This window comes from Polychytrium aggregatum, assembly GCF_025602895.1.
Source record: "Polychytrium aggregatum strain JEL109 chromosome Unknown BJ171scaffold_32, whole genome shotgun sequence".
Lineage (NCBI taxonomy): Eukaryota > Fungi > Chytridiomycota > Chytridiomycetes > Polychytriales > Polychytrium > Polychytrium aggregatum.
In genome coordinates, this window is record NW_026516234.1 from 94,154 (window position 1) to 111,711 (window position 17,558).

Genomic DNA, 17,558 nt, shown 5'->3' on the forward strand with positions numbered 1-17,558 from the left:
CAATTCACGATACATCAACCGAACAGGCAGCATCACCTGATCGATTCGACTCGTGAGTGGTAGGACTCGTTTGGTTGACTCGTTTGGTTGACTCGTTTGGTTGACTCGTGAGTGAGATGAATTGTGAATGGTTGGAATCGCCGCCGCTTGATCGCCACAATGCCCAACTCGATTTCTTAGTATGTTCAAATTGGGCTTGGAAATAATGCCAGTCACAATCAAAGTCAGGATGTCCGAGTGGTTAAGGAGTTGCACTCGAAATGCAATGGGCTCGCCCGCGCAGGTTCGAATCCTGCTTCTGACGCTGTCCTTTTGTCCCTCTCATTTTGGTCTGCCTCTCGTTTGTTTTCAGCACTTTTGTCTCAAGCGCTCATGTTCCAACTCTCCTGTCCATCACCATGCGACCATGGATATGTGTACTTTTGTCGGCACTCGCTTGCCCATGCATCTCTTCTCTCGACAACCATTCCTTCGCGCCCCGTCCAGTCCATGTTCTCCCATATCCCGCTCGGGACTGCCACTGGCCAGGCCGTCGTTCGCGCTGAAGTGCTTGCTCGACGCTCCCCCCCCTCCTCTGCTCGCATCTGGCATGCTCCGATCCTTGACCTCCGGCGCAACAAGCCCCCTCGCTCTCTACTTCTCGCGCCGCTTCGTAAAACTACCGTTGCCGTTGCCGCATATGCTGCCCAACAAGTCCAGGCGTGTCCATGATGGCCCTGATAGTCCATCACAGTCCCAGCGGTCCGCTCCTTCGGATCGAGACAACGAGCCAGACTATCGATCCAGCAATCGAGCCGGCGCTGCACCCCCTGATAGAAATAGCCACCATCCCAACGGCCGGCCGGATAGCGGCTTTGGCAGTCGATCCGAATACCGCCAGGGCCACCGCTTCAATAGCCGCCCCGGCAGCCACCCGAGCAACCGCTTCGATGGTCGTCAGGGCACCCCCTCCAACAATCGATTCGACAGCCGCTCCGAGACCAGATCAAGTCCTGCGTTCACTACCCACCCCGGCCAGCTCGACGGGCCCCCCGAGGGTGACTGCAGTCCCCGCATAGTTTTCCCAGTGCCAACAAAATCAGATCTTCGCAGACCCAACTCCGGTCTTCCGGTAGCTCAGTACAAGCAGCCGATGGAGATCGGGTTCTTCTCGTTCGATCACCAGCGACAGATCCATTTCTTCAGTGATCAGATTCTGGTAATGCATTTGCCTCGCGCATCGTTGTGTCTCCCAGTCCGCCTTGCCGACCAGAGCACATACATCTGTGCTCCACAGCCGCAGGACGCTCATTCTTACGAACTATCTGTTCAAGAAATGGTATCGTCCACCGGCCCTCGACCAGTCGCTTCTGGCCGGCTATCCCGACCTCTACGCACCCCGGGAGGACATTGACGAGCACCTCGATGGCCTCGTCACTTTCATGCAGGCCTTGAACCAAAAGCAAACGGAAAAGTCCCTCGAGCCGTTCACCCCCAACTTTTGCACCTGTAAGCCCTGGGTGGCAGTGGAACGCCGCCTGCATGTGTGGCCTGCAGCATATTCGTTTCCTCGTTTCCTCGTTTCTTCGTGCACTCTGATGCCCGGGCTGCTGTCGATCATTGATCAATCTCTATCCGGGTCGCAGGGCGGGGCCTTATGACCAAGATCATGTGCACCCCGTATGCAAACGAGCCCTGGGAACTGGGTCTCACCCTCTTCGAGGTTTGTATATATCCCATGCAAGCCTGGTCTGGCGGATCCAGAGCTGCTCGCCCTGGCTATCGAGCTCACCGGTACTCAATCTGCACCAAAGGGTACCATCTACATTGAGGAGCACAAGTTTCCGTCAAAGTACTCAAACATGAGCCCCGAGGAAGACCGCCGCATGACCTACATGGGGTGAGCTCCCGTCCATGTCGTGGCTTGTCCTGGGCTGCTTGTGTCTGCATCAGACCGCAACAACGATGCTTTGCGTGTGCATACGCACGCTGGCACGGTTCCCACAACCAACCTGCTCCCTTTGCTCTGGCATCTCGCTCTTGTGGTGGCTATATTGGTATTTGCAGATACAAGTTCGAGAGCATATCTACCGCCGATGTACCGCCCTCCGAGCTGGATCCGTCCAGCGACTCCACCGAGCCCAAGCTCATCAACACGAACGAGCAGTTCTGTTCCGTCTGCAAAACCAAACTGGGTGATCTGTCCCTCATCATCGGCGGCGAAGTCGACTGCCAGACCGAGGGCGCCCGCGATCCTGCAAATCCCTCTGCAAACTACATCGAACTCAAGACCAACAAAGTGTTCAAGCACGAGCGGCAGCAATTCAACTTTGAGAAGTAAGCGCCTGCGAGATGAAATGGCTGCCGCCTTGATGCTGCTGCCTTGATACTGCTTGCCTTGATGCTGCTGCCCGGTGGATTTTGATGTGATCCGCAGATTTCGGGTCTTGGTGCAGACATTGATGAGCTTTGCACACATGCTGCTTGCCTCGTCCGCCTCGCTGGCACCCTTTTCTTTTTTGAATGGCCATCGACACCCGACTCTTCGTTCCATCGTGGCTCACGGTTCCCTTGCTTGCCTGCTGATTGTCGCTTTGCGACATTCGATAGATTCAAGCTCCTGCGCATCTGGGCGCAGTCGTTTTTGCTTGGCATCCCCAAGGTTGTTCTTGGGTTCCGCACAGAGGAGGGCATTCTCTCCCATCTGGAAACCATGAACACTCTCGAGATCCCCCGAAAAGTCCGCGAGAAGCATCTCTGGGATCCCAATGTGTGCCTTGGGTTCAGCTATGCGCTGTTACGCTGGGTCAGGAGCCATGTGGTTCGCGACGATCCAAGAGGAGCCTATACCCTGCGCTTTAGCCCCAGCATGGGCCAGGTAGAGTTGTTGCCGTTCGATACCAAGTTCGAGTTCCTCCCGTCAAGCTTCTACGCAAGATAGCGCAGATTCAGCAACACAACAGCGGCCTTTACCACGTCTTCAGCGAGGATCGCCCCCCCCCCTCCTCTCCACCTCTGGACTTATCCTTTGTAACTGATCGCAGTCTTGGACAGGCGAGTCATGGATATGTAGTATATTGACGCATCGAGAGGCAGACAAGCTCGCGGCTAAGCAAGAAGACCACGCATTACTGTTTTTGCAACATGAGCCAAGGTTGCCTTCCCTGTACTGATGCCGTCAGCCCCTAGCAAGGGCAGGGGTGGCTACTACCGCACGTTCCGGTTGGATATTGGTCCATTCATACAAGCAACACCATATCCACGAATGCGCATGCTGGCCTATCGGGCCCCAGAGCTGGTGTTGATGGGGTCGAATTTCAGCGGCCGGTGACGGAGCCCGGTGTTTGCGCCGTGTGCACTAAGGATGCTTGGACTCGGCTGGGCCGACGAGGAGCTCAAGCCGCCATTCAGATGGTGGGCCTGTGAATGCGGCGAGTGCGGTGCGCCCTCATTGAGCTCCTCTTGTCCTGAATTGGGAACGGATACCCTCTCGGGAGCGTTCTCCCAGCTATCCCAGATCTTGGACAGCTGGAAGCCTCGAATACGATACTCTGTGTAGCCTGAGATGAGCTTGACAGGAATAAACTTGCGCATCCGGTCGTTGGGGGAGTAGCCGTCACAGCGCTCGCGGACCATCAAAAAGTTGGCGGTCACGAAGCGTTCGTGCAGACGGGACGAGCTCAAAGGCAATGGGGCCAGCTTGTCGGGGTCGGCTGGCGCTTCAGGCACAAGGTCGAAGGGCACGGAGGTGTCCCGAGCGTGCCCGCGCTTGCGGGAGCTTCGTGTCTTGATGAGGTGCAGAGGCATTGGAATGCCCATGGGCACTCGCGGACTGATGCCAAAGCGCTTCATCCAGTACACATAAGGCAGCAGGAGTGGCGACACGCCCCTCATGTTCATCCTTTGCTCGGTCGTGACGGCTGGCACGCGGCTGTCGATGTGGTTGACAAGGCTAAAGAGCAGACGAACCCCACATTCTGTCAGCCTGGCTCAGCTGCCGAGGGATCCGATGATTGTGACTGGGAGGACAAACGACGAGCGTATCCGGGCGAGGGTACGGGCTGCAAGGGGTGATCCGAGAACGACTTGAGACAACAGCTTCGCTCGCGATACTTACATTGCCCACTGATAGTGCCAGTGAGTCTCTGAGTTCTCATAGACATCCATAAAAGTCTTGTTGAGCATGGCGATGAAGAGGTTCAGAAGCAAAATGGCTGACCCAGAGGATACAACAAGATGCGTCAGTCACTTCTCCATCACAGCGTCCAGAGCGCCAAAATATTGGACTAGCGACATGGAGCGCCCAGAGTCACCCGCTTCGCTCCTGCTGCAGCCCAAACAATCCGACAGCCCACCGGTGACGATTTGGTAAATCGAGTACGCGATCAGGGTGAACGTCTTGTCGATGGAGGTCGAGAACTCGTCGAGCGGCTGTCCCTGGCCAAAGAGGAATCTGACACAAGACACGGAGGAGCCACCATCAGCCTTCAAGCCGATATCGAACAAGTCAGTCACATCAAGCACAGCCGGACACTTGCAGCCTGGCCAGGGCCAAACCTACCCAAACTGCGACAGCATAGCAATCGATGCGCTGGACCAGTGCACTGCGTCGGGGTTGCTGTTGCCTGAGTGGTCTCTCATCTGCAGACTAAAGATTTGAGCACTGGAAAAGAACGTGATGGCATAGATCACCGACCAGATGACTAGATCCTGGGTGATGCAGCTCCACATGGCCACCACCAGCGTGCCCACGCCTGGGAAGCCCACTCCAAAGTAGAGCGAGCGGAGCCAGCCGGCCAGAGCAAGGAGGATAACGGCGTTGCTCTCCAGTAGGTACTGCGTCCCTTGGTATTCGCCGGGAACGGGGGCATATCGGATCACGACGATTGCTGACACGAGGAACATGAGCGACCACGTGGTAAGGTCATAAAACCACACGAGGATGTTGGAAGGGCCCAGGGGAGTGATCAGGGACCTGGCCTTGTCCTGGAGCACAGAGAAGAGCTGCGATGCAGTGGTTGACTCCGGACTTGAGACAGGGTTTGGAGTCTGGGCTCGGGTCTGTCGCGTAGCGGTGTCGGGGGTTCTGGCGGCTGAGGATGCGCCGGAGCCAGATCCAGGAGTCGGGCGGTAGGACGGCCACTGCTTGCGAGCAAGCGAAAACATAACCTCGCGGACGGTGATGATGGCGACGAGTATGACCGACAAGGCTTCCAGCACACCCCGGAGGCACTGCGCCGCATTATGGCGCCAGCCCGAGCCTTGGACGATGAACACCTTCCACTGTTCGTAGCGCGAGGGCAGCAGCATGAACGAAATCGAGAACGCCACAATAAAGACGATATGCAGGTACAGGTCGAACTTGAAGGCCCTGCGCACCGAGGCCTCCCACTTGAGGCGCAGGACCGAGTGCATGATCGGGTGTGCCAACAGATGGTGGTACCCCTTTTCGATGGCCACCTTGATGGCCGACTTGACGCGGATGGTGGGCGAGAACTTTGTGAAGAGATGGGAATATTCGCCGCTGTTGATTTGGCCATCGGTCAGATGTCGCACGAGAGGGGTGAGGGCGCCAGTTTCGGTGATGTCCTTGTCTCTCCAGGTATCGATCTCGTCGACCCTGAACATGTACGAGCGAGACATGCCAAACTGTGTCGCGCAAAGAAAACATGGTCATGCCAAGCTGGTCGTATAGCCACGGGGCGCTACCGGAGGTGGCATTATCTGGCAAAGCGCTGGCTGCGTGTCGTTATCCTCGATGCAGTCGGGCTGCTCCTTACCTCCCACATGGGGACCTTCATCTTGTCAAGTATTTCAGCATGTCCGCGATAGATGGCCAGGAGAAAGGGTGTTTGATTGTCGTTGTTTCGGATATTAAATGGGTGGGATCGGGAGGCACGTCCGTAAACCGAGTCGCAGTAGCGGACAATCACATCCCAGCAGCTTTCCTTCTGAGAGTTCGCAGAGTTGAACAGACCCCAGTACGCCAAGATCTGCAGTCGGTCAGATGAATCAAGAGCACGCTGCGTTAGAATGGCCAATGGGCACAGGGGATCTTCACGGAGATGGTCGTGAGGGCGACCCGCCGGTATTGGGTACTCGTGGTGATATGCGCTGACTCACATGCAGCACAGTGTTGCCTGAAAATGCGAGCAGCGTGGTCAGTACTGCGAAAGGATTGCACATCCGAGCGCCATACCACACGCATACTCTCTGCCCTATCATCACTCACTGCGGTCGATCTTGGCACCCATGCAAACGATGTGACGGCAGCGGTACAATATCATCCCATCCCTTCTGGCTCATCATGATTTGGCTGGCTGTTTGGAACCCCACCATTATCCTCGACTGCACAAGATGGCCCGACGGTTTGGACACAGCCGGATCGCTGTCGTTTGCGGAAGTTGCCGTAGCGCTCCAGCAGCTTCTCCACAATCTCGTTCGATCCAGCAACGGCGGCAAAGGACCTGTGAGCGGTGCGCATTCATTGCGATGGCACAAGAGATGACGGCAACGACACACCATACAGTGAGCGGAGGGCTGCATGGTATCGGACAAACGCGCGGGATAATACGGAATCGACCCGATGCGCAATGATGGTGCGGATCTGTCGCCGGTTTCCTCAGTTGACTACTCACAGGACGGACTTGCTGGGTATGTTTGTAAGAAACCAGACGGCGTTGTTGTGATGGCAGCGAGGCAGTATCGGGGCCATCGGCGCATGATAGAAGAATATGATCAGTACCAGCGGTCAGGATGGCCAATGTTTTAGGCAGGACAACATCAACGTGCTTGGACCAGAGCCATACCCGTAGTACATGTAGCCGTTCTGCTCATCGGGTCTGAATGCGGCACCGGACAGGGGAGGCGGAGCGTCCAGCCGAGTGCTTTCGCTGCTGTCATTGTTTCCCTCGGTCGGGCCAGCAGAGAGCATCTGGCCGCTGGATCCCGAAGTTGCATCAGGGGTCTCATCGGGGAGAAGGGGCTCTGGGTCGTTGGAGTAGTTTGAGAGCGCGGACGCTCTTCCGGACACGGGGCCAGAGTCGTCGTCATTTGGATCAAACCAGTCGTCGAAACAGGGCTCGCCGACGCTATGGTCGCAGCAGGTTTCTTGGCCACCATTCTCCACGAGAAGATCGAATATGGCGCGATGGCCTTTGACGGCAGCGAGGTGAAGCGGCGTCTCTCCTTGGTAGCGGCCCTCGCCGTATGGCTCGTTTGCCAACCAAGAAGAATACTTTAGCAACAGCTGGACGATCCTGTACGATCCAGACGATGTTGCATCCACTCGATTTCCACTGGCGTCGCGCGGGTTCGGGTCGCTGTTGAGAATGGCGACGTGCAGCAGGGTCTCGTTTTCCTCGCCTCGCTGACGGATCTCCTGTCCGAGCTTGCGGGGGAGGCTGGCGGGAGGTTTCTCAGGATTGATCTCGGCATGCTTGCAGAACTTTGAGTAGTCGCCTTCCCGGGCGGCTTTCCACAAGGGACGACACAGATGCAGATACTGCTTGAAGGCTGGTGGCGGCGATGTCAGGGGATTGGCGGGCCGAGCGAGCGGGGTGCGAGTACATTGCTAAGATTAGAGTCAGATGTAGTGAGGCATAGGCAGAAGAACAACGAGAGACAACGAGGCATGGCGAAAGCCAGTCCGCAGCGCAGCCCACGACAGCAGACCAAGCCAAGCCTGGTGGAGGTTGCCAGGGGATGGACATTGCACCTGATCCATGGGCGGGTGTGGGGATTGGGAGCTGGTTTCCGGTCCTTTCGAGGAGCGATGTCCACGAGGACGATTGTTCGGCTGCAGCCATGAGGAATGCGTCGATGAGGTGCGATGAGGTGCGATGAGGAACGAAGGATGAGCGCCGTGGCCGATGGACCGAAAGCGATGAGGCAGGTGGGGGGAGGGCGAAAGCCTCGTCCAGAAACAGGACTGCACCTTGGACCGGAACCCCACCTGGAACACGGCTGTCCTCCCGAGTGGGGGATCGAAAGCGGCAATGGTCTTTGGTTGGCGCGGTAGAAAGGTGGGGCGGGGCAAAACCGGAAAGGCGTCCAAACCGACGCTGATACTTTCCCAGACAAGGCGGGCAATTCATCTCCATCCCCGAGGTCAGCCCATGGCTCCAATATCTCTGCGGTCAATCGTCAATTCTCACGGGGATTACTCGTCCATGTTGGCGCGAGTCACTCGTCAATGCACACGGGGATCATTTCGCCAAGCGGCAGGGCCTTCTCAAGATACTCCCTATAGTCCTCTTTGGCAAATGTCGTCGTCACGACAACGCAGAACTCGGGGCGGCAGAGAAAACACCCTGTATCCATGTCCTCGTCGCGCACGACAGAGCGCCAGTATCGCTCCTCGTGGAAGCGCCGGCCCCCCTCGACCAAGAGATCGGCAGTCGGGAAGGTCGTTGGCCCCGTGAACTTGCTCTGGAAGTCGACGGCGGTGTTGGCCATGCGGATGACCAGCGTCTTGCCGTACTTCATTGCGCTGACGAGCGTCCGGCGCATTTCCTCGAGCGCCTGCGCGAGATCCATGGTTTTCTGGATCGATACTTGCGAGAGGAACTTCTTGGCATCCACAAAGAGCCCGCCGTATTCGCTCGCGTACGTGAAGAAGGCGTCGGTGTGTCCTGCCCTGTCGAGGATCAGGGGCGTGTATGGCCGCACAGGATGCGTGAGGATGGGCTTGATCGCATCGACGAGTCCTTGGAGCTGGATGCGGCGCAGGCCGGTCTCAAGCGGCACAAATGCTTTCGCAGAGTCGTCGGCGGGTGAGTCGATTTTGGGCGTGCGGCTGCTGGCGGGTGGCTCATGGCTCTCATGGGCACGGTGTCGGGAGATCTCGGGCGGGCCGGCTTTGGGTGGCCTGGGGGCTGGGTTCTTGTGGGGTTTGGGCGCGACTTTGGCCGACAATGCGGGTGCCCCAGCCTTCTTGCTCATGGTTCTTCTTGGGCGGATGGGAGAGAAGGATGAGCGTAACGTCGCTTGACAGACGGATGCAGCGCATCGCGAATGCGAGACTCAAGCAGTCGGCGTGATTGATGCGCACATTGTCTCCAGGGCGATGGTCTCCTCACTTCCTCGCGCGCCACTGTCTGATGAAACGACAGGTGTATTGTCAATGCGATCTGACAGAACCCAGGCAGAGAATGGCTATGCAAGAACAGCTAGAAGGGCGCGGGCGAGAACGACGGCAGGGACGGATTTGAGTACTTGGATGGATGGCCGTCGAGCAGAATGCAGTGGTCGTGGATGACTTGCAGGGCCTTGGCGGCCTTGCTGCATTTGACGACGACCGAGATGTTGGTTTCGGGGTATCCCTGGGAGATCATCTCGACGTTGATCTGGTCGACGGGAGTTGGGGACCGCGCGAAGAAGGGTCCGGGAGCGGGTTAAGCTTGAATAGCTGGTCGAATCGCAGAGTCAGAGACTACTCCTCCCTGTGCACTGCCCACCACCCGACACTTACGTGGTTCCGTCCGAGGATGCTAAACACCATGCCAGAGATGCCGACGGTGTGCTTCATTGCCTTGCCCACCAAGCTGATGATGGCCCGGTCGGGTACGATCGCGACGCTGCCCAACTTGCCAAGCTCCTGGACGGCGGGGCCCAGCTTGACCATAAGAGCGTCGTCGTCCTGGCTCTGGGAACCAAAGTAGATCGCGATCGACACGTTGATTTCCGATGTCGAGACCAGGTCCGAGACAATGCCGTGCTTGTTGAGGACAGCAAAGACCTGCGACATGAACTCGTGCGAGACGTTCTTGCGGTTCGATCGCACTGAGACCACGATGATACCCTCCTTCATCGTGATGGCCGTCGGTGGGTATGTTGGGCGGTCCGGGAGCTGCGTCCAGAATTCCTCCGGAGACTCCTCTTTGATGATGGACACCGACCTGGACATGTCGCTCTCGTCGTCTCGGTCGTTCTCCTCCTCCCTGGGCTCAATCAGCGTGCCGCGGCCTGAGGGATTGAATGTGTTGAGGATGCGGATCGGGATGCGCTTGTCGATCACCTGGTCCATTGTGAATGGATGGATGACCTCGGATCCGTAGTATGACAGCTCGGCTGCTTCCTCGGGGGTAATGCGCTCCAGCAGCTTGGCTTTGGGGACCTTGCGCGGGTCTGCTGTGAAGATACCGTCGACTTCCTTCCAGATCTGGAGCTCACAGGCACTAGTGCCGACGGCAGCAAGCGCAGCGGCGAGGTCGGTGTATCCTCGACCGATGGTTTCGAGCATCGAGCCGGGGATGGGACCAAAGAAACCTGCAGCAGCCAGGGTGTGGATGAGCCTTCTACTACCGACCCAAGCGATGCAACGATGCCAGGAGAGTAGCACGGCGCACTGAGCTCGTCTGTGTGAGCAGGCCAGATACAGCACAACAAATACACACCCGTCAGCACGGGAACTCGATCGCCAAAGTCTCCAAGCCGCTCTTGAAGTCGGACGGCGATGTAGTCGTAAAAGGACTGATCGATGGCCTTGGCATCGAATCGGTTCGCCTCAATGATGTTTTCGAGGTTGACGTAGAATGCGTCGACGCCCTGGTCGCGCAGGGTATAGGTGAACAAGATGGCCGAGAGCTTCTCGCCGGTGCTGATGACGACGTCCCTTGACTTTGGCGCCAGTTCGCCAATAACCTGGGCAATCGTGGGCAGTCACAGGGAAGTGTGAGACGTGGCGATGAGACGAGGCAGTAAGGACGAGACCCGAGCAACGAGACCGAGTCCCAATCATTCGAGCCGGAAGATGCTTTGTCGGTACCACTGGGTTTGGGTTCAGGTGAGGCATGATGCGCCAACCAACACCAGGCCGTTGCTGACACCATGGCCCAGCGAAACCTAATGGCTTCGTCGATACAACTCCGTCGACAAGGTGCCAGACGTGCGATAGTGCTTACCTGCGCTGCGGAGAGAAACTCGCGAATCCGACTGCACTCTGTCAGAATGAGGCGTTCAGCCTCGTCGCCGAGCTGTGGCGACCGGATGGCTTTTCGGATGGCAATGATATGGTCGCGCTCGATGGCGGCCATATATCCCAGAAAGCGCTTCTGCTTGGTGTCTTCCTGGAGGGCGTCATTCAGGGCAGCCAGCAGCCTGGAAGGCAGACAATCAGGGGTCTCAGTTTGATCCAGAGTGGATGGGCGAATGTGCAGATATGGATGCGCAAGCGACACCATCGCTCCGGCGGCGTTACCGGCTGGTTGTGCCTTCGCTCTTGACCTGCTTGCTCATGGCGGAGAGGACAACGATAAGGCGGTTCCGAACAACAGTATTCCTGTGAAGAGATCAGCGCCGTAGGGACGAGATAGGATCGGAGCCCGGTGAGCCGGAATGGCGATATGCGAGAGACGGACGGCCCACAGGACAGGCGCCAGAGAGACAGGAGCAAATACGCAGAGAGCCGGGTAGTGACGGATCGGCGGTGCGATGCAGGGTGGATCCATGAGGGCAAGCAAGTGCCCAGAATGGAGTCCACAGGCCACTGCAGATCAGAATAGACACAGCAGCAGACCGACAAGAGAGCGATGCAGCCGCCCTGCTTGCCAGTGCGGATGCAGACGACGACATGGTGAAAGGAAACACGCAGACATGGGTGAGCAAACGCACTTTACAATCGCCGCAACCTCCAGGAGGCGCTCGCCCGAGCCGACACTGGTGCCGCCATATTTCTGGACAATGATAGGCCGGCCGGTCAGGGTTCCGGCAAGAGAATTGCTGCTGTGGCTCGTCTTCATGGAGACCGGGATGATGCGATCGACGGGGCGATGGTGATGGGTTGGCGGGGAAAGTGTGTCAACGACGGCAGGGGCTATATCAGGGATGCGGGTCCAGGCGGGTTCGGCGAACGCTGTCTTGTTGTAATCCTGACAGAATCGGCGTCCGGGTGATGCGGTGTGGATGGAATGCGGCCTGTATCGGGTTGTGTCGGGTGATATCGGCCAGCTGCAGATGCAAACGAGGAGTCTGTTCAGGTTGGGGGCGGCAAAAAAAATGACGCCAGCGAGCGATGCGATCGCGCCATGATATGGGGCAAGGCGCACGTGCGGGCTGAGGGCTGTGGGGCGCTGCGGGGGGCTGGGACATGTGCATGTCGATATTTGGGAAGCACTCGGATGGGGGGGGGCATTGGCGACGAGATGGCGAAGCGCACGAACGACGATGAGATGCGGAAGCAGTAATGGATCTCATCAGCCACGAAGCAGTGATGGATCTCATCAGCCACGAAGCAGTGATGGATCTCATCAACCACGAAGCAATGTCAACCAATGAGGCGATATACACTTTATTCAGAAAAAAAAACGGGACAACATAGCCGTTTCCATGAACATGTAGTATGTGCTGTGCTTGCGTCAAGCAAAGCCACAAGAAATAAAACAGATCACTTTGGCAGCCTCCGAGTGAAGACCACCGGTCGCTCTCCGGTCTCCACAATCGACCTGCACACTGTGATCATGTTGCACGCCGCATTGACGTCGCGATTCCACACCGTCTGGCGAATGGTCATGGCCAGCGCGCGATAACATTGGGTAACAAAATATTCGATGAATGGTCAAAAACCCGGGTGTCCCGTTTTTTATTGGATTGCCTGTAACACCAGGAGCGATATCCGCCACACGGACATGGCAATCGTTCGGCTCTCGCTCGTTGTCGCTGACTCTGTGGATGCCGATGTTAGCGAACGATCGCCATTTCCCCCACTCACTCACTCACTCACTCGCTGGTAACATCCAGTACCGCCGATACTTCCTAACAACATACGAATATTACCGAACAACACCAATACACCAATACCACACAATACACCAATACCACACAATACATCAATACACCAATACCACACTTACATCAATACACCAATATCGCTCTCGTGCCCATGCAGCCGTGTCGCTTCCCTGTCGCCCCATCGCTCGGCCTCGCATTCGGCCTCGCCAAGACCGTGCAGCGCGCCCGCTGTCCCTCCGCCGCCACTCGGGCTCTTCCACGATCGCATCTCGCATCTCGCATCGGCTTCTCAACGCTCCAAAGCTCCTCAGACATCGCCTGGCTCGCATCGCATCGCATCGCATCGCACCTGACCTCGACCCACCCACCCGCTCGCTCGCCCCTATGCTCATGAGCAACGCCCCACCAGAGTCGGACGACGCCACCCCCAATCTCGGGTCCATCATCAAGAGCCTCGATCTGGTCTCGTCGCTCCTCAACTCATCGGACAATCTGCGGCAAGCGCTACACACCCTTTGTGCCGTGATGGACTCGATCGTCGAGAATGTCGAGTCCCTTGGCCTTGTGCCTCATCCCGCTCCTGCGTCAGATCAATCAGCACTCTTGCCATCGTCCGTGGCTCTGCCTATCCCGCCGATCTTGACGCTCGATACACCCGTATCGGCACTGGCTGCCGTCGCTGCTGCGGCCGCCGTTAGCGCTGCTACGGCATCGATAGCGGCGAATCCGAGAGCACTGCTCGGGCCCGGTCCTGCGACGGAAGGAGATCCGTCCCAGTCAGTCGCCCTCTCATACGAAGATCAGCTCGAGTTCTGGGACTCGATCAACGACATATGGCTCCTCACTATCCGCTCGGGCACAAAGTCTCTCTGCGTCGGTACCTTGGTCACGCCTCAGCTCACCGACGGTGCGCTGGCTGGAGCCGAGCAGCCATCTCATCCGATGAACGCTGCCGACGCCTCGACATCGCTGCCGCCATCGCCCTCAACCACTCTGTCCAACCAGCCGTCCATAGCCGAGCAAACCGATGTTGTAATGACCGACGCCATCAGCTCTATGACCACCAAGGACTGGGCGGCGATTCGGGAGTCTGTCAATGCCTGGGCCGACGTGCTGGAGTGGTATGGACTGGTGGACTATCAACTTGGGTTTGCAGAGGAGGAGATTGTGCAGGCGATCGATCAGCAGATCCTCAACACCGCTCTCCAGGACGGAGAGCCTGCCGAAAATAGCTCTGCCGCCTCGTCATGACAAATCGAGCAGTTCTCCGATGGCATTGGATGTCGGCATCCGGGGCCCTAGCCTCTGGCAAGAAGACCTTGACGTTTCTCTGGCGCCATCAGCAACAGCCATAGCAGCACAGGCAACACCGGCAGCGACACTGGCGCCAAAGGCAGCCGCTGCAGCGTTGCCGACTGCTCCTTCTCGCATCCATAATCTCTTTGATCTCATCTTTGGACCTTGTGTGTGGCCGCCGCCGCCGCCGACCACGCCTTTCCCCAAACCGACTCTCGAGCCAGACACACCGGAACTCCCGATGCTCGTTAGCGCTGTAAATACACTCGAATGCACTCCAGAAGCGACAAGATCATCTCGATTGCTATTACGGCTGCTTGCTGACACCGCTGCGACTGCGACTGTCGATTCAGGGATTAGGTGAGCGCAGCTGCACGGGGCATAATGTCCCCAAGATCACCACCACCTCCTCTACCGATGCTTCGGACCACTCAGCCTGTCTGCGTCGCTGGTCTCAGAATCCCCATCCAGGCTTGGCGTTCTTCCGGGCCGATCCATCGCCATACATCTGGTTCCACTTCTTGAGCTCCATGAGCGTCTGCATATCGTCGGTGAGGGACGGTGGAACCTCCTTGAAGGCAACCTCGAAATGGCTCAGATTCAGAGTCCGTCCAGGGTAGTGCTGTTCGTCAGAGGGCTGGGGCGAGGAGTTTGATTTCACAGGGGCCGATCCGTGCTTGACTGACTTTCCAAGGCCCGATGTTGACGGCGCCGTCTGCAAGAACTGAGTCCAGTCGTCAATCTCGTCTGCACGCTTGAGGACGTCGGCGGTGTCGTGGCCAGGTGCCTTTGCAGTCTCGTTTGATGATGCTGCATCGGCGGGGTCGGCCTCGAGCACGCCCCGCACGACTTGCTCCTTGACGCTGCTCAGTGCCGCAGCCACGCAAAGGTTCTTGAGATCACTGCCTGAATAGAACTGCGTCCGCTTCGCGAGCTCGGGGATCGAGACATCCGCAGTGAGGGTCTCGCCCCGCAGATGCAAGTCGATAATCTTTTCGCGCTGGCTCTCGGTGGGCAAATCAACTGGACACGGTGTTGAGCATTGGGGAGGTGAGGGGATGGAGCTCATGTCAGTCGATATCCAAAGGACCGCCTCGGAGCACAGGTATCCTCGATGGCTGTAGGGCCCAGTGTCACAGGCCTCCATGCTCATCATGAGGCCTGAACCAGACCAAGAGCCAATCACGGGCAGCCTGGAAACCAACAAGCGCATGGGTCGAGAGAAATCGGTGTGGCCATCAGCAACATACCCAAGATCCTCCGCGGCATGCGCCGCAGAATCGCGTCGTCCAGGTCGAACGGCCGATTGGTGGCGCCCATGATGATGACGCCGCCGTTGTTGGAGTTGAGTCTGCAGAGAGATGCAAAGGGGTGGATCAGCATCCAGGTTTCCATGCCGAGTATACTTGGCGTCGGAGTGCTTTTCATACACACACGCTGGATGGCCAGCGACACCGATGATGTGCTGCTGGCGGAAGCACCCGGTCAACTTACCCGTCCCATTCGCTCATAAACTCGTTGATGATTTCTCTCCGACTGGAGTTGGAGCCGTCGCTGCGACGGGCCCCAAAGAGGGCATCGACTTCATCCAGGAACACCACGCAGGGTGCTAGCTTCCTGGCCAGAGTGAAGATGGCCCGAACGTTCTTTTCGCCCTCGCCAACATACTTGTCAAAGACATCGCTGAGCGAGACGTTCATAAACCGAGCACCGCCACTCTTAGCGACGGCTTTGGCCAGCCTGCGGAGGGCCAGGGTGTATGAGACACGCCAACGTTAGCCCACGGTGATCTTGGTAGTCGGTTGCAATCAAAGGGAGCCCTCGCGGCACACCGCTCCCACTTGGACACATCTGGCTGCTGGATCAGTCACCACGACGTGGCCCAGAGCCAAGAAGCCCAATCGATGGCTGATGGCTGATGGTTGATGAGTGATGGTCAGTGATCGATGCTCCCGCTCTATCGCTGTACGTACATGGTTTTGCCGGTGCCAGGAGGACCAAACAAGAGGACACCGTTGATCGAATGACGCCCGAGAATGCCGTTCTGGAAGTGGTGGGGTTGCAGGAGCGGCAGTGTCACCAGCGTCTGCAGCGCCAGCTTGGTCGGGGCAGGGAGAACCATGTCCTTGAATCCCACAGGGATAGTGTCTATGAGAGACCGCATCACACGAGTCAGCAACCGGGGTCTATACAGAAGATATGCATCCGGATGCTTCACTCTCCCACCGATCTACGAGTTTGCTTTGTCTTGGATGTGCTCTGTACCTGCGTCCACAACAGTTGCAAGTAGCTTCTTCTCGTATGTGGAGAGCTTGTGTCCTTGGCGCTCGAGCAGTTTCTTGATGCTCTTGGAGCCCGCTGGGCGACTACCTGGCGCTCCAGACGGCTTGGATGTCTGCGAAGTTGATTCTGTCTCGCGCGACGCTCCGAGTCCGTCGGTCGGTATGGGGTCGTTGGGATGGGTCGTGGTCTGCGAGGGTGAATGAGCGCCGGGGACGGGTGTGCCGTCAACACGCTCCTCCTGCTCCAGACCTTCATCGTTTTCGGTGATGGTTCCCTTGATGTTGCGAGGAAGATGGGCACCTTCGCTGTGTTCGGACGAGGCTGCCGTCGAATCCACGAGGATGGTGTTGTATGCGCCACCACTTCCCGAGTCCGAATCGCCGTCGTTGTCGCCGCCATCCAGGCTCGATGCCGCCACACGGTCGCCAACCTTGAGATAGAGTTGATCCTTTTGGTACAACCGCAGAGCTTGGAGCAGGTGGATGCTGGTCAGGTCCAACGGCTCACGCCAAGTGTCCCACTGCAGTCCGCCAGAAAGCAGGGCGTCCACGATGGCCAAGCGCTCGCCGATGGCGATGCGGATCCACTCTTCCATCTCGCCCGCAGTCCAGACTCGCTCCTGCAGCTGCACAAAGATCTCGTCGATTTCCTTCGAAACCGTCACAGGAGATCGGCTGCTGCTGGCGCGATGCTGCGTGCTGCGCTCCGAGACAGCCGATGACGAGTCGGTGGCTCGATTGGAGGCATGGGCGGCGTCGGCCGTGTTGTTGCGCACGAACTGGTCCACAAGCAGGTCGGCGTCGTGCTCCCGGAACTCGCGGAGGCGGATGCCGCGCTCGGAGCAGACGAATCGCAGGTTCTGTAGATTGACTGTGAGGATTCGCTTTTTCTCGTCGACATCGAGGCTCTTGAGCCAGGCGATGAGGGGCTGCTCCTCGCGGTTGATGTTGGACTCTAGTGGCTGCGGCTGCGGCGGTCGGGCTGAGGATTCTGGGTCGGCCTCGCTTTGCGACGACGGACGCGGGTTGTTTGCGGGATCGAGTAGATGCAGCAGAGGCGGCGCTGGCGGGGGCACCTTCACCTTGGAAAAGACCTCGGTGAGATGGTCGACAGGCGAGTCGAACATGATCTCGTCCGTCCAGAGATTCTCAACATCTCTCCTGCCAAGTGACGAGCCGTCTTCTGGATCATCAGCCATGTAAACGACGTTCTTGTTGAAGAGCTTGGCGTAGTTCTCGACGCTGCGATGGAGGTTTCTGGACTCGAGCACG

The 17,558-nt window shown here is 57.8% G+C and overlaps 6 protein-coding genes and 1 non-coding gene across 7 annotated transcripts; 3 read left to right on the plus strand and 4 right to left on the minus strand.

Moving 5' to 3' along the window:
- The first annotated feature begins 223 nt into the window (after window positions 1–223).
- On the plus strand, window positions 224–304 carry BJ171DRAFT_t215. The gene has a single exon. It is a non-coding gene; the product is annotated as a tRNA-Ser (tRNA).
- Window positions 305–679: 375 nt separating this feature from the next.
- BJ171DRAFT_584201 (RAI1 like PD-XK nuclease-domain-containing protein) lies at window positions 680–2,920 on the plus strand (the record flags this gene model as incomplete). The annotated part of the gene is made up of 6 exons (XM_053114289.1): window positions 680–1,198; window positions 1,314–1,488; window positions 1,626–1,702; window positions 1,794–1,879; window positions 2,047–2,316; window positions 2,590–2,920. The coding sequence occupies 6 exons, from the start codon at window positions 680–682 to the stop codon at window positions 2,918–2,920; spliced, it is 1,458 nt and encodes a 485-aa protein (XP_052964372.1).
- Window positions 2,921–3,258: 338 nt separating this feature from the next.
- BJ171DRAFT_584202 (uncharacterized protein) lies at window positions 3,259–7,787 on the minus strand (the record flags this gene model as incomplete). Its single annotated transcript, XM_053114290.1, has 9 exons — window positions 3,259–3,931; window positions 4,097–4,193; window positions 4,335–4,432; window positions 4,541–5,628; window positions 5,760–5,972; window positions 6,103–6,119; window positions 6,316–6,446; window positions 6,789–7,494; window positions 7,697–7,787. 9 exons carry the CDS (start codon window positions 7,785–7,787, stop codon window positions 3,259–3,261), a joined length of 3,114 nt encoding a protein of 1,037 aa, XP_052964373.1.
- A 376-nt stretch (window positions 7,788–8,163) lies between these two features.
- BJ171DRAFT_584203 (uncharacterized protein) lies at window positions 8,164–8,922 on the minus strand (the record flags this gene model as incomplete). The annotated part of the gene is made up of 1 exon (XM_053114291.1): window positions 8,164–8,922. The coding sequence occupies one exon, from the start codon at window positions 8,920–8,922 to the stop codon at window positions 8,164–8,166; it is 759 nt and encodes a 252-aa protein (XP_052964374.1).
- A 154-nt stretch (window positions 8,923–9,076) lies between these two features.
- Window positions 9,077–11,958, minus strand: BJ171DRAFT_461448 (Aspartate/glutamate/uridylate kinase). The gene is made up of 6 exons (XM_053108480.1): window positions 11,593–11,958; window positions 11,180–11,260; window positions 10,884–11,079; window positions 10,377–10,623; window positions 9,452–10,248; window positions 9,077–9,326 (listed from the first exon to the last, which is right to left on the minus strand). Exons 1-6 carry the CDS (start codon window positions 11,718–11,720, stop codon window positions 9,150–9,152), a joined length of 1,626 nt encoding a protein of 541 aa, XP_052964375.1. The 5' UTR covers window positions 11,721–11,958; the 3' UTR covers window positions 9,077–9,149.
- A 1,020-nt stretch (window positions 11,959–12,978) lies between these two features.
- Window positions 12,979–14,286, plus strand: BJ171DRAFT_514667 (uncharacterized protein). The gene has a single exon (XM_053111848.1). The coding sequence runs from the start codon at window positions 13,093–13,095 to the stop codon at window positions 13,957–13,959; it is 867 nt and encodes a 288-aa protein (XP_052964376.1). The 5' UTR covers window positions 12,979–13,092; the 3' UTR covers window positions 13,960–14,286.
- A 172-nt stretch (window positions 14,287–14,458) lies between these two features.
- On the minus strand, window positions 14,459–16,168 carry BJ171DRAFT_426566 (P-loop containing nucleoside triphosphate hydrolase protein; the record flags this gene model as incomplete). The annotated part of the gene is made up of 4 exons (XM_053107768.1): window positions 14,459–15,027; window positions 15,255–15,355; window positions 15,499–15,744; window positions 15,978–16,168. 4 exons carry the CDS (start codon window positions 16,166–16,168, stop codon window positions 14,459–14,461), a joined length of 1,107 nt encoding a protein of 368 aa, XP_052964377.1.
- Between the last annotated feature and the right edge of the window lie 1,390 nt (window positions 16,169–17,558).

What these genes read in the sequence shown, in the direction of transcription:
- BJ171DRAFT_461448 (XM_053108480.1), bottom strand. Translation starts at nt 11,720, where the DNA reads ATGAAGACGAGCCACAGCAGCAATTCTCTTGCCGGAACCCTGACCGGC. An exon ending in GAGGTTGCGGCGATTGTAAA is followed by an intron (nt 11,261 to 11,592) that starts GTGCGTTTGCTC and finishes ATCTCTTCACAG; the next exon opens with GAATACTGTTGTTCGGAACC. An exon ending in TCGAGTTCCCGTGCTGACGG is followed by an intron (nt 10,249 to 10,376) that starts GTGTGTATTTGT and finishes TGGCTGCTGCAG; the next exon opens with GTTTCTTTGGTCCCATCCCC.
- BJ171DRAFT_514667 (XM_053111848.1), top strand. Translation starts at nt 13,093, where the DNA reads ATGCTCATGAGCAACGCCCCACCAGAGTCGGACGACGCCACCCCCAAT.